At 37.8% G+C, this 21,497-nt stretch overlaps 1 protein-coding gene across 1 annotated transcript in view; it reads right to left on the reverse strand.

Annotated features, from left to right (window-relative positions):
* UBN2 (ubinuclein 2) overlaps positions 1-21,497 on the reverse strand; it is a 47,709-nt gene that overhangs the window by 456 nt on the left and 25,756 nt on the right. The window contains exons 7-16 of the mRNA XM_050892926.1: positions 18,841-18,911; positions 18,005-18,134; positions 16,572-16,690; positions 15,813-15,926; positions 14,297-14,440; positions 10,461-10,511; positions 9,039-9,081; positions 6,820-8,358; positions 1,947-2,193; positions 1,077-1,166 (exon numbers count right to left, since the gene is read on the reverse strand). Coding sequence (XP_050748883.1) covers positions 1,077-1,166; positions 1,947-2,193; positions 6,820-8,358; positions 9,039-9,081; positions 10,461-10,511; positions 14,297-14,440; positions 15,813-15,926; positions 16,572-16,690; positions 18,005-18,134; positions 18,841-18,911 — 2,548 coding nt within the window. The remainder of the gene's footprint in view (positions 1-1,076; positions 1,167-1,946; positions 2,194-6,819; positions 8,359-9,038; positions 9,082-10,460; positions 10,512-14,296; positions 14,441-15,812; positions 15,927-16,571; positions 16,691-18,004; positions 18,135-18,840; positions 18,912-21,497) is intronic.

A 21,497-nucleotide genomic window follows, 5' to 3' on the forward strand; every position in this document is an offset into this window, starting at 1 on the left:
TCACCAAAAAGTACATTGTCTTTATACGGTGGAAGACTCTGCATCTTCTCTGTAGTTCATTTATTACAAATAGCACAGTTGAAACCTGAGGTATCAGGCTTCATACCAAAACGTACCATCATTCTAAAGATTAAGTTGCAGCTTGGGATACTAAAAAAAACATTTTAAAATAAGGCCTTTCTTTAGAAGCCTTTACATTTTAATAAAGCATTTTTAGTATTCAACCCATGGCACTCACTGTGACAAAAAGTTAAGGTTGTACCAAATATAGCCAATTGGTTTGTTTTCACAGCCTCTTAGAGCAACACTGCCCAGTTTTTTGGTGCCAAGGACTCTAAGAACAGGATGAAGAACTCCCAGCCAAGACATTGTCACCCTTCCTGTTCCTTCTCCTGGCAAAAAAAACCCCCAAAACCCTACAGGTGGCAAAGAAAGGAGTACACTCTAAACTGCACTTTCTAAAGCTTTATGACAGTTTTTTCAGCTCTAAGCCTTACAAACAGAAAAAGGAGATGTTCTACTTAAACCTTCTCTTCTCAATCAAAATGTGCAACTCTTATCAAGGATAAAATTCCCAGGGAAGGCAGATCTTCCACTAGGAAACCATCACACTGTTCACACATGTACACACTCTTACAAGAAACATGAAGAAGCTTCTAGTTGGAAGGTCAGTTTCTCCTCCAAAGGAGAAATTAAAATTAAGTGGAAAAAACAATCTCGCCAATACAGACTTTATGCAACCTGTAAACAATCATGTTAGCATCCAGTAAGTAGTATTCCTTTTTTCCCCACCAGTTGAATTTGTACACTTCGGTTTCTAGAACTGCTACAATAAAGTATTATTGAAGTTTTTGAACTTTTTTTGTTCCTGACATTGAAGACAAGTAGAAAAAAAATTGTTCAGATTCCAAAAATACTGCTACAATAGAATATGTACTGTCTACTGCTACCAAAGCTTGTCCCTGTGTTGCATCTTCTCTAAACCAATTTCAGTTCTGGTGTACATTTTATTTCAGTCTAGGGCAGAAATCTGACTTTTAAGTTAAAAATAAGTAATAGGAAAAATATGTCTTTACCTGTGTAAGCTTGCTGCAAGTGAGCAGGCAGAGGTGAGTGAGACAGCGTTGCTGCGTGCTGAGCACCTGGCTGTAAACCCTTCAGTAAGTCTGGGGAAAAAAAAAAAAAAAAGGTGAGCAACAAAGATGAAAAAATAAATCTTAAGGACAGAGGCAGCCTTTGTGAAATAGGAAGTTTTTATTTTTATAGTGTAGCTATAGTAGCATGCTAATTTGCACAGATTTCTGAAGATGTATCTCAACAACAAAAAATAAATACCTGATAGCATTCTGACAGCTGCAATAAGTCAACAGAAACAGACCTATTCAGATATGGTTAATCAAAAGTCAGAGCAAGGTCCATGCCTCACTATTGGGATGCAACTCTTCATATCATTTCCTTTGGCAGAAAGACCAAAAATTGATATAGGTTAAAAACCTAAAGAATTTCTTTCTAAGCAATCGGGAAAAATAAATGCCATCTTGGTTGATACTTCCTCATAAGAGAACTCTTTGATATCTGAGATTACTGAGCTAAGGATATTTTGAGGAATCACCATATTCAGTCTATTTGTATTGTGACATTTGGAGACTTTTAAGCTATATTCCTTTCTAAAGATAAGGGATTAAAAGTTAACCCAAAAAAGCACGTTCAAAACTAAGTATATACTGTGAATGTAACAATGAAGTTAAGCTTATCAAAGGTGATTCATAACATTTGACTAATTACATAAACAAAGTTTTACCAGCAAAGAAATCACATTTGCTCTCCTGTAGGAATTTTCATGAACCAAATTTGAGTCTCTCAAAACTTTATTGCTTCCATTCTTAATTTCCATTTTCAGGATGCACCTTTCCTTATAGCACAGTGTGATAACTAATTCCACTCACTCTGAGTTAGGCTGTGGTGGAAAGCCGCTGAGGTAGATCCCGAGGTGGTTGTCACTCCAGCTGTGTCCGTCCCAAAGCCAAGCAGCTCCAAGGGAAACTGGAAGGGCACGGTCACAGGAACAAGGCCACCCAGCATCCCAAAAGGAGTTAATGGTGCAGACGTCACGTTCTGACTGGTTACAGACAGGGGTGATGCCATGAGAGTCAGAGGTGAGGCATTAGCCAGTAATGATGCTCCTGCTGTTGACTGTACAAAGAAAAGGAGTACTTCAAGATTTTAAAGCTTTGAGTTGTATTCTTTAAGGAGACAAGAATCGACTATTTTCTGTTGAGTGTGGCCCTATTAAGAAGTGTATTAAACTATTAATAAATATCTGCCTAGGAGGTCTTCCCACTGTTCATCTGCTAAGCAAGTACAATTATATCTCAGTTTCAGACATGACAGTATGGTTCATCTCATGTTTTTCTCATCAGCCTTGCAGGTAATTTCCTCTATCTCCTTTCTAATTATGCACTAGGTCTACAGTCAGAATCTAATGCAGCATCTTCTATTAGATTAATAATACGAAATTATCAGATGTAGATCTGAAGTTCTTCAGAAGCACAGTATTACTCTCCCCTCTCCAAATCTGGGTCTTAACAGAACATTTTATTTCTAAAGAGGTTGCTTAGAAGCAATGATTTTTGAAAATTAAGATTCATACATAAGAACCCCCACCACTTCAAGAGAAGTCAAGTTACCAAGATGCAGACATACATATGTATGTATAGGTGTGTATGCACATGTCAAAGCAAAAGGCAAAGGCAAATAATCTCTCCACTCTACATAGGTCACAATGAAGTTAAATTCACTGTAGTTTAAAAATGAAAATGCAAGATTAGCCAGAACATTTTAGCTACAACAGCTCCCAAATCACATTAAATCCTCTAACATTGAAACAGCTCATTCTTGTTTAACAATCTTTCCTTCACTATGCTGTCGTGGTTTAACCCCAGCCAGCAACTAAGCACCATGCAGCTGCTTCCCCCTCCCCCCTCCCAGTGGGATGGGGAGGAGGGAAAAAAAAAGTAAAACTCATGGATTGAGATAAGAACAGTTTAATAAAAGTAAAATAAAATACTACTACTACTAATATAATAATAATTGTATTGCAAAGGAATATAACAAACAACAACAAAAAAGAAATAAGACCCAAGAAAAGACAGGTGATGCACAATGCCATTGCTCACCACCTGCTGACCGATGCCCGAAGCAGCGATCTGCCCCTCCCAGCCAACTCCCCCCAGTTTAGATACTGGGCATGATGTTCTATGGTATGGAATATCCCTTTGGCTAGTTCAGGTCAGCTGTCCTGGCTATGCTCCCTCCCAGCTTCTGGCATACCTGCTTGCTGGCAGAGCATGGGAAACTGAAAACTCCTTGACTTGGGATAAGCGCTACTTAGCAACAACTAAAACATCAGTGTGTTATCAACATTATTCTCACACTAAATCCAAAACACAGCACTATACCAGCTAAGAAGAAAATTAACTCTATCCCAGCTGAAACCAGGACATATGCATACAGTAATTTTATATGCTAGTGTTCAATTCTCTAATGATCTACTACAAACCAGTTAGTATAGAAAGCATTTTGAATCAGACTCAAGCTCAGATATTTTAGATATTTGAGTTAAGAAGACTCAGACTGAAGAGGACTTCAAACCTGTGCATTTATACAAGTAAGCCTCAACTAAAACCAAAACTTAGAATCATTTTAATGAACACGTGAGCTTAAAATGAGGTCTCCTTGAGTTCTGTAGTATCAACTTACAGAAACAGCAAAGTGATGAAAACTCCTAGCAGGGATAATATTTCTATTACCAGTTTTGGTCTTAAGGTGTTCAGATGAAAGCAGCTAAAGAAAGGTTAGTTGTTGCTTACAAGAAAACACAAAATTTTAAAACAGTAACCCTCTAATCGTAAACAACTACAGATGTGATATTCTTAGCAAGTGTTTGTATTGGTCATCTTAGGAGTGACAGCTTCTAAGACATACTCCATCCCACAAGTAGGAAAAAAAAAAGGATTAAAAACGTCAACATACATGAGTATTCTCTTTTGCCTTTAAAAGTACTAATTTCACAATAAGCCTATCTACAAAAAAGACAACTGTTCACTATGTAATCTTTACTGTGCAACAAAATAAAAGCTATACAGTAATCTCTTGCAATTGTGGATTTGTAAAATGCCTGAAAACAGAAAGAAGCTTTGTAATGTGCTCTGCCAAGACCTTGCTTACTCTCTCAAAAAGGAGGAGAGAGAAGTTCAGCGATGGAAAGAGCTACAGAGAATGCCCTAAAGAAGTTGCTGTTCAGATGTTTCTATTTATCTCACCTATGATAGCACTTCATGAAAGGGTTCATCCTGCTCATGTAAATCTGAGCCACTGAGATCCTTAAAAGTCTAAACCAGATTCTGCTCAAGAGTACTAATGGTAGGTAGAGCTTTTTAAGGAAATCACACCTGATAATTGCTGAATTTTAGATTACTTTGGCTTTGTGTTCTTAAGATGTAACTTAATAGAGTATTCCAGAGTAAAATTTCTGCAGAGCTAGAGCAGGTGTAAGCTTATATTCTGGTAAATAACTGTCAATCAAAAGGGGAAAAGAGGGAAACACTTCTTGGAAACTCTTCCTAGTTAGGAACATCTTTATTGTCACATGAAATCATCTAGTCTGATCTTCAATGTAAGCAGACCAGGATATTCTAATGAGCAACTCAGGTACCATTCTCATCTTCTGACTGATTAATAGCAACTCAGATAGAAATTAAATCCCTAAACCCTTAATGCAAAGGAGATTCACTTTCAGTTGTATGCAAAGTTTTAAGAGGGGTAACTAACTCCTTAGTACATTGTACCTGACAACTAGTCTGGAATTAAGTTCAGCAGCCAGCCATTATATCTTTAAGGCTAAATAAAGCCCTTTTATCACAAATCTCTTCCCCTTCAGTGTACTTGGACTGGGAGGTAATTTGATTCTAATGTTCTCTTGAACGTACTCCACTGACCAAGCCTCAGTCTGCACAGTAGCAACAGCCTTATTCCATGGTTTATCTTCCTTGCACCACTCTTCTGAACCATTTCTACGTTATCAAAGTAACTTCTGAAGTGTCCAAAAAACCCACATGTAAAGTCACAATAATTATTTTAGCGATACCATATGCTGCTCAGTACCTCTAGCTGATTTCCCCCTTCTATATACCAACACACCTTATTTTGCTGTATTACAGTATGCACTCATGTTACTTGATTATCCACCACACCCCCTCCAGTCCTCTTCAATATCACTGTCTGCCAAAATGCACTTCGTTCCCAGGTGATCAGTGTTTCTAAAAAAAAATTACTTGCCTTTAACTACAGGAAGGTTTGCCAGAGTTCATCTCATCATCCAACACAATACTACTTACTTCCCTCATCTGTCATCTTTAAGCACTACCACACCTATTTCCCATTTTCTTCTCCATCACAGCAATTGTAACCACTGGATTCTGTTGACTGCACCAGGAAGAAACAACTCTGTTCCCAGTCCATTCACTGTAGCCTTTTTTGTCTCCTCCAGGCACCTTCCAGAGTACCCAGACTGCACTGTATCTGGCTCAGCTCTTCTCTAGGCCCTATGTGGTACCTCAGTGGCCCTTACACAGCATATGGGTTGTGGTTTCTTTCATTCAAAGTACTCAAAATAATGATAAGGCTGTGTCACGGCCTGCCATACATTTCTTGTTTATTGTAACAGACTTAAGGTGCAGTAGGATGAAAGACCATAGAAATGTCTTGTAAAAATCGTCTTCCTCCTGTCATTCAGCTGCATGAAGAAAAATTTCATAGCAAGCTGAAAGATTATAAACCATCGTTAAAAGCTGAGTATACATCACTACCATGCAATAGCTCTGTACATTGTTCAGAAAAATACAAAGCTTTTCCATTTGCTGTACACCAAGACTCTGATTTACAGTGATACTGCTTTTCTTAACTTTACTTAAGTAGTGAAGAATTCAGGATAGAGAGCGCAATAAAGAGAGCAAAACCTCAAATCATCTCAGTAATTAAATCATTCCCAGTAAGAAGAATGCACAACTTGGAAAAGCAGGTTGTCTTCTGGGTAAATAATAGGTTTGCATGGGTTTTAGAACAACAGTATTTTCAAAATATTTGTTTTGTACGACTTGTTTTATCTCCAGTGACAAAGTTCTGCATAAGTGCTCTCTCAAACAATTTCTAGGATATTTATATATTAATGAGGTGTCTCATGCAGTTTGACTAGATCCTACAAAATATAATACATAATCACAAATACTAAGAAAAAGCCCTTGCAAGTATTAATTTTAAATACAAGTCTTGCATTATACTCAAACCATAAGCAACTGAACTCTAGTTTTGCAAGTTAATCATGAAGCTTGGTAACAAATGTACCTAGACACCTTTTCATATGACCACCATCATTACAAATAGGTAAATATGCAAGAATACACAAATCCAATTATGCAAGAAAATACCACATCCCCTGAAAATATGGCCACACAAAGCTTACCTTTTCTAGTGCTCTTAAAAAAAAAACAAAAACAAAAGTGAATTGTATAGACTAGTATAGACCAACCAACATTTTACAGTGAGGATTCATTCCACACTGATCCTTGCATTTCACATCAGCTGGAAATACCTACTCACTAGTGTGAAAGTTTCACCAGTATTAGCATTTATGCTTAGTAAAGTATAAACATTAAATTTAGGACACATTTTCAAATCAAGATATTGCAAGAAAGAATGTTTACAAAATAAGTGTGATAAATATTACTGTAAGGTTTAAATGTAAACTTGTTAGATGCGTACCTGCACACTGGCTGCTACAACTGGAGACCCTGAGGCAGAAGATGGTCTGTGTGGAGTTGACAATTGTTTAGTAGCACCCTGTGTTCCACTTCCTGCTCCCCCAGACAGACTAGTCCTACTAGCTCCACTTGAGTTAAGGTTACTGCCTCTGCTGGCAGGTACATTCATTCCAACTCCACCCAAATTATTTTTACCAACAGTTCCAGAAGGAGAAGAGTTGGGCAATTTTGAAGAAGCCTGAGGGTTCTTTGCAGGCTGAAGGCCTGAGGTGCGATTAGAGGGCAGCAAATTCATTGTGGGAGACTGCCTACTGATATTTACACCACTGGTCTGTTTATGAAGGGGGTTGTTGCTGGAGTGACTACTCTGGGAAACTAGTGCACTTGAACTGGAAGAACTGGGTGTTGTTGCAGGCCTGGGGGATGAGGTGGACTTGGATGAAAATTTAGGTGATGCATTGGGCTTGGGTGTCACAGAGGGCTTAGATGCAGTGGGCTTGGGAGAGGCAGCAGGTTTGGGAGAGGCAGCCATGGAGAAGGGAGGCTTGAAACCCTGGGAAGAAACTTGTGACACCATAGCCTTGGCTAAATAGTTACTAGAGGTAGAGGTGCTGGATGTTGTCCGAGAAACCAGTGGGTGAGACACTTGAGAGCCACTTCCAGATGAGGGATTAGACAAAGGCAGGCGATATCCTACAGACTTATCTTGAGTCTTGATGACTGGTGATGAGCAAGACAGTTTGGGATTACTACTCAATTTCACCACTGGATTGGTCTGTGATTTACTAATAGTTGCTTGTAAAGGAGATACATATTTCTGCTGTACAGCTGAATGCTGGTGCACCTTTGTCGCTTGTGATGTTGAGGAAGAACCACCTTGAGCCTCAGAAGATGATACCAAGATATTAGCATCCTTGGTTCTTTGAGAGGAGGTGGAAATAGCTGCTTGGGTCTTAGAGGAAGAAACATGAGTCTGCGAAGAGGAGGAAGCAGCTTGGATCTGGCTTGACCTCTGTAGTCCTTGCTGAAGTAGTTTGGCTGGCAAAGGCTCTAAGGAAACCTTAGGATTTTGAATTGAAGATCCAGCAATAAGGCCTGAAGAGATACCAGTGTGAACTAGGTCCTGGGGTTTCTTTGGTACTGGCCCTGTGTGACCAGCAATAAGACTTGATGAATGGGGTGTTTGAGTGGGCTCTACTTTCTTTGAAGTTGCCAGGGGCAACTTACTCATAATGCTTGCTAGTTTCTCTTCCCTCAGCCCAGGGCGAGGTCTGGATGTTGGTGTGTCTATGGTGGACCCAAGAGGTGATCCCTTGGCACCATTATTGATAACTGCCAGAGCATCAGAAATAGAGTCCAGTGAGGGTGGGTGGAAAGAGAGGTCTTCATCCAGTGAGTCATCCAAGCAGATCGTCTCTGGAGCTGGCGTGCAGCTAGAGCTGGCTGGGGTGCAGACAGGTGTGCTGGAACTCAGGACAGTAGCGCAACTTGAATTGACTGAAGACATACAGGTTTTCTGTTCTTTCTTTGGACTGGAGTCCTGAGAATGAAGAGATAAGAAAAGACAGGTTTAATAGCCTTTCTGGAGCAGATCTAAAGTCTTCTTCAGTGTAACACTATTATTCCATAAATTCAGATGAACCGAAGATCTACTATTGAAATTTTCATATTAAGATACCTATGATATCTAGGTGTTGGAGTCCTGTGTGCTAATTCAATATTTGTATTTAAAAACCTAGTCCTGTTGCTCCACATAACTAAAAGTGCCCCACACAGTTAAGAATAACCTATGCTGTGAAGAAAAGGGTATCTAATCCAATTGCTAGGTAAAATTGCTACTGAACTAAGACAACACCTAGATGTGTCTAATGAGAACCTCTATCAACTTACTACGTTATCCTCCCAACCACACATTTTTCCAGTGTTGCCAAATTTAGTACAAGCTGAAAACAAACACAAAGCACACATTAAAAAATGTGAAACTCTACTGGAACTAATACCTCTTTGTAGACAATTTTCAAAAAGCTAATATAGCTTAAAGTTACAAAGCTACACAGAAGTCTTTTGTACTACTTTCTTTAAAGTAATACACCACCAAGTCAATAAGCTCTTATAGCATTTGCTGATGGAACCCTTCTGCCAGAATTTTTCTGGATCAGAGGCAGAAAACAGGTTGTACCAATGGTCATATAAAATTCAGATATCCAAATAGGCATTTACCTTCACTTTGGGTTTAGGGGCCAGAATCACCTTCTTCTTTGCCCTAAAACAGTGAAGATACATGCACATCAGAAGACAAAAGAAAGGCACGTCATTTTAGTTTTAACTGTTACCCTGATTATATCCCAATAAACTAGAAGGATGACTACTGGAGTCCAGCTTTAATAATAAAATATCCTTGAAATAGAAAATGCGTTAAACTATAGGGGGAATAGAACAAGCACACTTTTAATCCATTTTTTTGTCATGTACCTCTAAGTAAATTAGATGCAAAATTCACTGAATTGCTGACATAACCTGATATATATCAGGAGAGCTATTTTTCACTTTTCAAATTTAGAGAAACTTCAAAATATCAAGTCATTTCAGCCTCTTATAATCTTAAGAGTTTGTCTACTTAGCAGAGCTTTGTCTAAACTGAAGTAATCTATAATAGTTATATAATTTCAGTTTACGTTGATGTTTTTGTCACTGAGGAGTATGCGTCATGTTCTCATTTATATTTCAAACCACATAAAAACAGTTGCTTCCCCCCCCAAAGTGTTTTGCTGCTTATCAACTGTTAAACAGTTGTATCTAACTTCTGTTTGTTGCAAGAAGCCATTTAACAAACTTCCAGGTTCTTTTGCACTGTAAGTGAACACCATAGCACCAACTGCAGTTATGCGAGCAAAGATAGCATTAAGGATTATTAGTCATCAGCTTCAGCTTAGAAGTTAAGCATTTCACACCTTTTCTCATTTCTATTTCAAGAGGATCAACAGATTTACATCTTATAGGTCATTTATTCTCCTTTCCTAAGCAACTATGAATATGCCTTGTTAAAAAAAGACCTTACTGTAGGTGTACCATGACTCAGTTTTGCTATTATGCAGAAAAATATCCTATGTTAATCATATTTATCACAAAGGTTGCAATTTGGGTGTTATTCAAAGTCATAACTGTTTATTTGAATTCTGGCTGAATGCAGGCAGCTCCCGAGAGGGACACAGCGTTGTCTGAAAATCAAGAAGGTAAAATTCTGCTAAGATATATAGCCTTCTATGGTTAGAGATACTTATGAGGAAAAGAAAAGAGCAGGAAGTACTGCAGTCTGAGTTCAATTTAGTGTGCTGCACAGCAAAATTTAGGTAGTGTATAGTGCTTTGAAATACTTTGAGTAAAAGGCGTTAATCCAAGAATGAATATCCAGTTGAGTTATCTATTTTAACTTCATAACTGAGTTAAAATATAATGCCACAAGAATATTACAGTTATATGTCTAAATTAAAGCATTAAAAAAAATTAACATCGTAAGTCTCTTCAAACAAATCCCAAAATGTCTCCTTTCCTCCCCTCTGTCCGAAAAAAGGTAGCGTGAAGGTGAGAAAAGATGCTATGAACAATGTACAGATACTAGTAAATTGTCAATATTATACTCACGGAGCAGAAGTGAGGTGATTGTGAACACTTCGGCTTTCTTTAAAAAGCATCCTAAAAGAGTGCCAAGAAAAGAAACATAAGGTGATTCTACAGGGACAATCACCATATGACCACCAAATACACAAGTATCCTTGAATTTTCAGAACCACCCTTTGATTAGCTGTCCTCAAAGCAGCTAGTAGGTAGTTTGCCTGTACTGCTATCATGATGTAGTTCCATGCAGCCATAAACAGAAGAATGCTAAAAAAAAAAGATTTCAAGTTTACATTCAAAATACCTCAGTAAACGGCCAAGCAGAAGTCAACATAATGAAATATTACCTCCTTCAGCTGGACAGAAGAAATACATTTTGAATTGTCTCTCCTCAAAGGCTAATGAAATATTTTAAGTATCAAATTAAGGACTATTGTAAACTCTTCACACTACGCGTCCACACATTGATCATAGGTTTGGGTTTCATGGTTAGTCTGTTGTGTTTTTTTTTTTTTTTTTTTAAAAGCACAGAGGAAAAGAGTCAGAATACAGTAGCCAAGCTTGTTTCTAATTTTCTTCAGTATTTTGTATAGGCCATTAAGTATCATTTCTGTGACTTCAGTTACACTGGACTTACACATACATTTTACCACAGAGCCAATGAATGGCAAGAGTTGGTATGACAAATCTTAACACTTCACATGCTTTTATTTCCATGTTATCAACTCCTGAGCTGACAAGTGGGAAGTGAAAACAATTCCTGACCTACACCTATCCCTACAGCTTGCTACCCAAATGCAGCTATAAATAGACAGTTAATGAAAACTTGGCCCCATCTGCCCGTTTCCAGGTAGGCAAACCAGAACAGACAAGATTTTCCTACACCACTGCCATCACACTAACACTGACCACATCATGAACAGCTGTCTAAACAAGCTGATAACATATCCTGTAGAGCTGCAATAGTTATGAAAAATCCAAGTATCCACAAATCTCGTGTAATCTGGTAAGAAAACACTGACATCCTCTTGCTACAGTTCCAATGCTTTACGCTCACATTCCACTTTCATGTCCACTTTCACATTTTCTTCACCATACTAACCTCCAAATCTGTATTACATTCCTCCCCATCAGAGACTACTGAATGCCTATGAAGGACATCATGGAGCAGAAGGAACGTTCCTCATTACAAGTTCAATGTGCCACTTTCTGACCTACCCAGCTTCTCCAGAATATTTCCCTCCCAACCTCCTTCCTGGTGCTTTGTCTATTCCTTAATCTTTTTCATTTGGGAATGAAAATCCAAAATGAATCCCAGGCCCCAGTAATTTGTAGTATCATCCTTAAAGGTTCAAGACAAAAGTGTAACTACTACAGGAACAGAGGTCAAAGATATGGTACAAAGAAAGGACAGTGTATGTTCCAAAGCAAGAACACACTTGGAAAATAATCCCTCCATTGCATACATATATTTAGATGTAAAAGTTGATGAGAGAGATCAGTATGAGATTGTTTCTCTCTGATCATGATTTCAAGTCAAATGTGCTGTTTGACCTGCACAAAATAAACGTGCTGCAAGTCTACTTGCATGACCACCTCCAAAGATGACGAAACTCTTGGAATTAAAGGAAACAGACTTCCTGGCCCTTACACTTCTTTTCTGAACACACACATATTTAGGTTGCAGGCTTTTTTCAGACACACATGGAATTAATATGCAACTCAACTACAAAAAAGTGGGTTACATTATTTGAAAAGGCTTTGGGATCCTTTAGGACAAAAAGTATTTCTCTAAATCCACAAATATTAATAAAACAATCTCCTGGGGCAGAGTATGGAAGTTATACACACAGAAAATTCATGTGAAAGGTAGTTGTGATATACATGGACAAATGAACAAGGTGCAATTTAAAGTTATGATCGATACCTTACCGCGTGCTTCTATACTAAGCTATGAGGAACATTAAATATAGTTAACTTTGAAAGAGCAAGAAATTTTTCCTCTGGGCTGAACCCACAAGGTTCTGGTACTATAGACCTACTCTGACTCTGATTAGTAAGAATTCCTTATGAAATACATAGTCAGTAGGCCATTTTTAACATTAAATGCCTAAATTTTTTTCCAGTTTACAGAGCTCCTTCGCACTTGAGACCAAATATAAAGGTAAAAAATCATAAGCCTTCAGCATGATAATACCTACCCTAACATCCCAACAAGATCAGCATCCAGCATATAACATGTGCTGTATTAGGAGTTACCACTTCAGACTCCAGTAAATGCTTTTCCTCTTTTCTGTGCATAACTGTTTGCCTACAAATCACAATACATCACTTCCTAAACAGAAAGCAGGGAAGCGCCTCCCCGTAAATACAGCACAATTTGTAAATCATTATGGTACCAAAACTGCCCAGTTGGTAAGTGAAGCCTTGCTGGTCAACAGAAAGTTACGATCTTGGGGTTTGTTTGGTTTGTTGGTGGTTTTTGGTAGGTTGGTTTTTGGCTTGGGGCAGGGGTGGGGGCGGGTGTGTTTTGGTTTTTTGTGTGTTTTGGGTTTGTTTGGTTTTTGCCTTTTTTGTTCAAACCACTTTTATAGATAGTTTAAAAGCTTATGGAAATTTTCAAGCACACTTATCATATGGAAAGGAGAGAACCATATACGTTATATGGCTTTCAAATACAACGTTTTAACATGCTTCACTTCTATGTATTCTTGGATGACCTCACACTATCACTTGACTATTTTGCCACTATGAGTGATCTCCGTATCTGTTCCTAAGCTAAACTGGAATTCTTTGTCTCATTTACTTCAATAAAATCTTCATAAGAGATAACATCTCGCTCATCAGCATACTTACTATACAAAGCTAGATCCTTGAACAGAAATAAGTCAGCTGTATGCCAAGAAGTGTAAAACTTCATTTGTTCCTTTCATTACTATTTCACAAGCAGCTTATTACACCTTCATTTTCTACACTGAGTATTCTAGAAAATATCTCAGTACAGTTATTTTTACAGCTTGATACAGATTTGACTAATGTACAATCAAGGTATTCTTGAGCAAATTGATTAGTATTGTTGTATCATTTAGCTTTTAGTTAGATCAAGATTTGATGGGAAATTGTCTTTTGCAATGGGTGCTACAGAAGGAAAGAACTCACGTCATCTATATTTGCTTCTCTTCTACTTCAAAGTGTTTGAAAACTTTGTCAAATTTGTATTTCACAATGATTACTATTAGTCTTTCTTTATTTTTTCCCCCCTTTGTGTGGTTGTTTCCTCTTAATAAGTCAGTAGGAGGCAAGTATAAGTTTTCATTAAGAAACTGGTGTATTTTTAACTGCAGCATCACAGAGCATCCCAATTGCATACAGGAAATAAAGAGCACAAACCTTAGTGTTTTGTGAACTCTGGTATGAAATTCCAGCTTATAATTTTAAAGTCTATGTCACACTGCATTATCAGACTGCTTACAACATATAGGCAAAACTGCTTTCTGTATGACTATCACTTTCTGTATCACAGAAAGAACTTCCCAAGCAGTTACCCCCACCTCATACTTCCCCCTCAAATGAATCATTACGCACTGCGTTAGGAACTTTACTAAATTCAGTCTTGAGCAGATGACAAAAGTAAATAGTTCTCCAAGGAAAACAGTGGTTTTTTAGCTCTCAGGCTTGCAAACAAGACAGAAAGTTAACTTCTGAAAAACATTCATTCTTCTAAAATACTCCAGTTTCACTGACATATTTTGAAGTTTTAACCAATACTAGTAGTACATGGTTGAGTCAAATGTATAACAATAAATAAGATCCAAGAAATAGTTAACACCAAAATGACTAGATATATGAAGCAGGTATCTTACCTCGCCTGCATCCAGCCTTTAGGCCAAAGTGGTTTCACTTCTGTTTCCATAAAGGTTTTGAGGTAATCTTCAGCAGACTGACTTCTATTTGGCTCTAGCTCATAGCATCCCAGCTTGATCTTGACAAGATTACACAACAGAGACCTGCAGAAAGAAACACAATAAATATTGAAAGAAACAATCCTTTCAAAAGCTCAGCAAAAAAAGGCTGAGAAATGGAAGCACTGATGTTATACAGCTCCTGTCCATTGCCAGTTATAGAAGCAGCTCAGTTCCAATCACGTTTTTTGGAAGTTTGCCACTGCACAAGTTTCCTACTACAACTGGTATGATCTGCCACTGTCACTTCTCCATTTCCAACAGACCGTATGGCTCATTTTTTTTCATCCTTTCTATCATTTTGTAACTGGTTTTACATTTTCTTTGTGGTTTCCTCATAGCTGAAACATCTCCTCTCACTTTGCTCAGTGACCTCTATCTCATTTAAGATGGAGAATGTCTGAAAGCAAGTGAAATCCATTCTACACTGAATATCTCAACAGAAGATTCTTTCTGACAGGGATGCTGTCTTTTACTGTCCTTAAAAATATAAAAGTGCACACAGTTAAGTAACATTGGCCTTTCAGAGCCTCTTGAATGAAAAAACCAACAGATTTAAATACGTCGTCTTTAAGTATGGCTTCCTCCAGGTCAGTCCAAGCTATACTGGCTGTATATATTCCATGAAGCTTGCTTCCCTGTTGTCTTAACATACAAAAAAAGACTCATTGTGAGAAGTCCACTAGCCCCTTTTAATAATACGTATCCTTGTACTAAAATCAGCCTAGATCTTGCATGGGAAATTACTAATTTAGAAGGATCTGCTTGCTTAAAAGCCTATCTAGATTATTTAAATAATAATAATCTCAGTTTTCAGTAAAATCTTTTCTAGGAAACAGAACAGTGAGAATTCATCATTTCAGACAGGAATCTGTGTTGCTCTTGAGAGATAACATAGAATTTGTCTTCAGAGGGGATAGGAGGGGTTAAGATTCATGCATTCTGGATGCTGGCTTGCCCAAGGACTGGGAGGCTTGCCAAACCAGCATCGCCAATTTTGGTGGTTTGCCCTATTGTGGCAGAAATCTTTACCGCTCATTGGGTGACAGTGTTTTGTGACCTATTCCTAGAATGGTGGGAAGCAGTTATAACTCTGCTTACACCTCTGTTCTTTGCTTAAAGAAGCTCAAAGTCCTAGGACCAGGAAAATTCTCCAGTATTTGGATAAAGCAGATAAACAAGCAGTGAAAAAAGGGTTGGACATAGGATGATCTTGCCTCTCAAGTTAAAGAAAAGGGTGTTTTACTATTGCAGCATTCTAGCTTGCATATTTAGCCCCAACGTTCTCCAAAACTTCTCTGAAGTGTACTTCTGAGAACGATTATTTATTAAAACAGTATCATGTAATAACATCCCCTTGGAGATCCCTGTACGAAGTCAGTGAAAATTCTTGGTGGAAAAGGTAGTTTTGTCTCACCTCACTGTGTCATCCCAATGAAACTTCTTTCTGGGTCCCACAACCCTCTTTCCAGGTTTCTCATCATCATCTTCCTCTGATCCATTTTTCTCTCGTTCATCTTCTGCTTGCAACCTACGGTTAGAACAATTGTTTTATTTATAGGTATACAACACAGACAAAACATTTCCTTGAGAAAGAAGTGTTGTTTTAGGTGTTAGGAAAAAAAAAAAAAAAAAGGATCTGTCTTCAGATTCTTGTTATACCCTTCCTGAAAGGGTAAACAGTTCATCTTCCTCTCCTCACTGCTTCATGGTCCTCAGAGACAAGCGAAAAGGACACACTGTATGGATGCTATCAAGGATGCTGGCTACAAGCTTCATGTAGTGCCTCTACTGGGAAATGGCAGGATGCTTATCAATCTATTAACGCTTCTCCAAGTCTAAAATTAGTTAACTATGAGGGAACAAGGACAAAATATATCAAGAACCTGAACACACCATCCTCCTCCATTAATCCAGCATTTTGAGAATCTCCAGTATCCTTCTCACAGTTTATAATTTCTTTCTCTCAAGACCTATTTCATTCAGTTAATGGAATTTCTTTCCAGAGTCAGGTGGTAACATCACTTACACAAAACTAAGTACTCTGTACAATTAAAAACTTAGACACCTGTAAACTGGAGCTGAGTACTTTGCTGAGCTCAGGGAATGAACAACATGGAGACAGACCTCCAGCTGGACTCTAGAATGGGCATGCACAGACTCCAGAAATACCTACTTGGCATTCTTGGCTTGATTGCGGGCCTGACAGTCCTCTTGATACTTGCATAACTGTTCAGGCATGACATTACTGACAGCCAGTTTCAGCTTTTGCAGTGGTTCTCTCAAGCGGTCATCCTGTGAAAAGAGAAACACCAAAGCAGTCCCCTTAGATGCTATGTAAAGTGTGTTTCAGATAGTTTCACAAAAATTACTTCCCACTCACTCCTGAGAAAATATTCCCAGTACTAACTATTGACTGCAACAGCCATTTCCAACATGGCACTTGAATCCTGTTAGGTGCAACAGCATTATAGAAATGTACATACTTGAAATTTCTCATACAATTCATGTAAGTCTTGAGACCAGAAACAATGAAATATAGTCAAAAGGAAACATATAATGAATATCGCAAAACATTATGGCATGATCTCATTAAATAATGCTTTTTAATCACAACAGGGAAGGAAAGAAAACCTGATGGAAAAAGCAAGATGACTTGACCAATGAGTATCTCAACACTTGCAAATAAGTATCTAATTAATCAATCCAGAAACTGTGGTATAAAAACATCCTAGGTAATGAATAAAATATATGTATTAGATTATCTGAGTATTAGATTATTATATGTAATTTCTTTATCTCAAAGGTAAGGACTATGTATTTAGAATTGCCTCCAAATATTAAGAACTTCAAACATGAAAGTAAAATACTATATACTTCCCTACACGTTTTAAATTATCTTCCTACATCTTCTGACTTTACATTCTTAATCATAACTGCTTATTGAGAAGAACTAGAATACTATGTGCTATTATGTCTTACTGCTTAGAAATAGCATATGAATCTCTTTGCCTTCTTAGCAAGCTCTGAGATCTCTGCATTCATGATCCTCAGATCCTCTGCAAGATTTAGTCCTGGATTTCATCTAAAGAATCAGGTCAGGATACTTCAGATCACAGATAACTTTTTTATTCAATAGGAAAACATATTATTTAAGAGAAAAGCAACTGCAAATGACAAAGTATTTGTAAGACCTAGCCACAAAAGCTAATTTGCACAAACAGTACAGGCTGGGTCATCTATTATCCATCTAGTCTTTCTTTTTTCTTGAGACAAAAGTGAATGCAATAGTAATTTTTTTTTTTAGCCTGTCATAACCATGACTATTGTGGCTTTCTAGTTCTGCTACTTTGATATGTACCCTGTACCCAGCTTTCAAGATGAAAGCACTTCATTCTGAAATAAACGGTCTGAAATACTTAAAATATTTGTTCCTAAAGTATTGACAATAGCAGGTACACAGAAAAAAGCTTTTAAGCTGATCTAGCAACTGATCCAAAATGTTTTGCTTTATTGGAGACTGGGTGGCTGTTGCTCTACTCTCCTGCATTCTGTCCTCATCACTATTACATAATTGACTCATGCTGGAGCTAATCTCCCCATCATTACCTGGACATTTAGGTGTAACTTCTTCAGACGCTTTATCAGTGTGTCCTTATTGCATGGCACAAAAGCCTCAAGGTGAGAGTACACTCCATTGCGGATGGCAGGATTTATCTCCTGTAACTGTAGCTCAATACTGACAAACAAACAAGAAACAGTCAACCAGTGAGGCACTTGAAGATGAAGATGGCAACTGAACAAAAACCTAAGGAAGCTTTGTATGCATAACATTCTAGCTATGCATACTAAAAATAGCAGCTTGGGACATTTTCAGATAAACTTTTTTTACAAAAGGAGAAAGTCTTAATCAATGGCAAGAAACCACTCATATACGTACTTCTCCAGCAATGCTGAACACTGTAATTCAAATTTTGTTTACTCCCACCATTGCACATCAATCTTGATACAATTTTGACTGCTACAGTCTTCTAGAGATTACTTTTTGTTTCTTAGAATACAAACATAGAACCTTCTATATTAAATGCTTAGTTGAAGTATTACAGAGTAAAAAGAGCTGGCATTTTCCTTCATGAAAGCTGAAGGCGTTTTGAGTTATGAAAGTGGGGGACAGGAAGAAATAATGGCAGTTTTGTTGAATTTTACACATGAAGTCAAGGACACAGGGCACTACAAAACACTTTACACTGGATAAAGACAGACAGATAGTCATAACAGGAATTGTATTCATATATAAATCTCTTTAGCTAATAACTAGCTTAGACTGATCTACCTTCATTGACTTTTAAAGGCTTTGTTGGAACAACCTCAATATTATTTCCTCTTCTGTACTTTTCCTTTCACCCCCTTTCCAAACAGGGAAGGTTGTACAGATAATCACTTACTCCAGCAGAATATTATTCATGTCTTGCGTGAAAAACTTCTTCCTGCCTTCTTCATCAAACATCTTGGCAGCCTGAAAATACAGCAATAAAGAGTATCCAAGAGTTCATAGAGCACTTTGTCCCAACAACCTTTGTATCTTTACTTTACAGCTGTATCACATTCTTATTTTCCAGAGAACAGCATTACTTGGAAAAAATAAACAAAACCAAACTATACTCAGCTGTTTAGAAAAAAATGTGAGGATTGTTATTATACTCAAATAAAAATGCCTTGCTCTAAGGCAACAATCATTCTATTTAGGATCTGCCTCGATCACTGATGTTAACATTCATCTTTTCAATGACCATGAAGAAAGAAAATGGTAGAGCTGTTATTATCTCCCACCAGCAACACTGCACTACCACTGTTTGCTTTAAAAAGAGGAGCATTGCTTGACAAGTCAAGCAGGCAAGAGCATCAACACACATTTCTACTCTCAATCTATGAAAGGCTCCTTTTCTACCTGTTATGTGCCTCACCCACTTACAACTTCCCAGCCTTTTAGATCCATCTCAATCCTTCATTGCAATTTCTACAAAGGGATTATGTATGCTAGAAGAATACCTCATCCCTCTTTTCTGGTGCTGTCCAGCATTCTCGCCATCTTTAGACTATATCTCTTTTTTTTTTTGTCTGGTCTCTTCCCGAGTGTGTTCGGGGGGGGGGTGGGGTGGGGGGGTGGGGGGGTGGGGAAAGACAGCCTTATTCCTATACATACTTCCTTTTAATAAAAGTTTTTACTGACCTCGCAGGAATTCCCATGCAGAATCCCTTTATCTTTGTTCTTATCACCTAGATTCTTATTTTCAGAAACAATGACAGCTTGTAGGAGAAAGCCAATTCCCTGTACCATTCTACAAAAATCAGTAAGATGTTCTCTCTAGTGTTCATCCATTCTGCAGATTTATAGAAGTCAAGAGAAAAAACCTCCCACTTTTAGAGGCTTATTGTCATCTTATATTCTGGCACTGGGATCAGACAGTGAATATCTCAAGGAGCTGGAAAAGGATATGCATGCAGAAAAGTAGGCAAGTGTGGTATCATTATAGTGACTGACAAACTTTAGAGGCAGCCAACATGCTATGAGACTGAATATTCAAGTAATTAAAAATCTCTAATTCTGCCTTTAAAAAAAATTTTAGTGACTTGTGACAACATAGAATCATAGAATGGTTTGGGTTGGAAGGGACCTTAAAGATCATCTAGTTCCAACCCCCCTGCCATGGGCAGGGACATCTTCCACTAGACCAGGTTGCTCAAATGCAAGTATTAACTTGATAAAATTTACTATGAAATAGTTACTGTCCTTGTTCTTTGTAACTGATCCGTTTAAGTTTGAAACAAAAATGTGTTCTGGAATTGTGAACTCTACACTGCACAGGAAAACAGCAGTGTGATACTCTATCAGAAACCATAAGGTAGCCCATTGTCTGAATGCTTTACTGCTTCAGTCATGAACATTAATACCAGAGTTTTTTAAGTTCCTGTAAGGAGTGCATTCTGCTCACTACTTTCTACCATAAATTCAGCTGCTGAGGGGATGGTACTATCTGTTTAAGAATACTGAACCATTTGTCCTGCTAAAAAAATTAGAAAGGTTATAGATGTTTACAAGTGATAGGATACCAAAAAGACAAGTTTGAAAGTCTTAAATCCAGTATCTTTAAGCATAATTAACACAAGGATTATCATCATCTTCTGGTTTATATAAAGTGGAAGGAAAGATACACTTTGACATTTCGGTCCCAGATAGACTTTAGAAGGCGATTTCAGCATTATACCATCATACTGGACAGTGTTGCTGGCTTTTGAAGAGAGCAACGTTGGCAGATTCAAAAACTGCATCACTATCACTGAACTGTGGGTTTTTTTCCGCAGACAGATTATCTTGACAGTTACCTTCACAATAGAAAGAAGCCATTTTATTACTTTCCTGCCTGTGTACAATATTGTCTTCTATCATGGTAGTTCACAATTGCCCACTTAAGGTACTAGAAGACATCAATCTACAAAAGGAAGTCAGGAAGTTTTTATTGTATTTAGTCAGTGGCTTTCTAAAATTTTTTTTTTTTTTTTTTTTTTTTTTTAAATCTAGATATATCATACTCCATTCATGGAACACAGGCTTTTTCCTACAGCTAAAATTGCACTAAAGAGCACTAAAGCTGTGAGCCTGGTAAGTATATGACAAGACCGATTTCTTTTTTCCTGCTTTTTAGATGTTTTTCCCTACTGATAACATGTCAGTTGATTGCAGTTTGCAGAAGGTAAAGAAGTTGCAATCTAAGTCAACACACAGTCTAGTTTTTCCTCCAAGCATATGGGTAGACTTGCCGTGCTCAGCCAGCACCAAACTTCCAGAAGACATTATCAAAAGCAAAAGACAGAAGTTAGGTTTTCCAACAGCCACTGAATTAAAGCTTTCTTCCAACTGGGTGGGGCTTGTTTTACAGTGAAGCAGCATGAATTTGGGGCAGGCCACTAACACTTCCTGACTTTTGGCCTAATCCAGTTCTTCTGCAGTTTTGCTAGAAGCTTATTATTGATTCGTAGCAAAATTAACCTGAATATTCAAAGGTAGACAAAATCATCTCTCTCACTTTAGTAAATATTAACC

The sequence above is a fragment of the Gymnogyps californianus genome, chromosome 1 (assembly GCF_018139145.2).
Source record: "Gymnogyps californianus isolate 813 chromosome 1, ASM1813914v2, whole genome shotgun sequence".
Classification (NCBI taxonomy): Eukaryota; Metazoa; Chordata; class Aves; order Accipitriformes; family Cathartidae; genus Gymnogyps; species Gymnogyps californianus.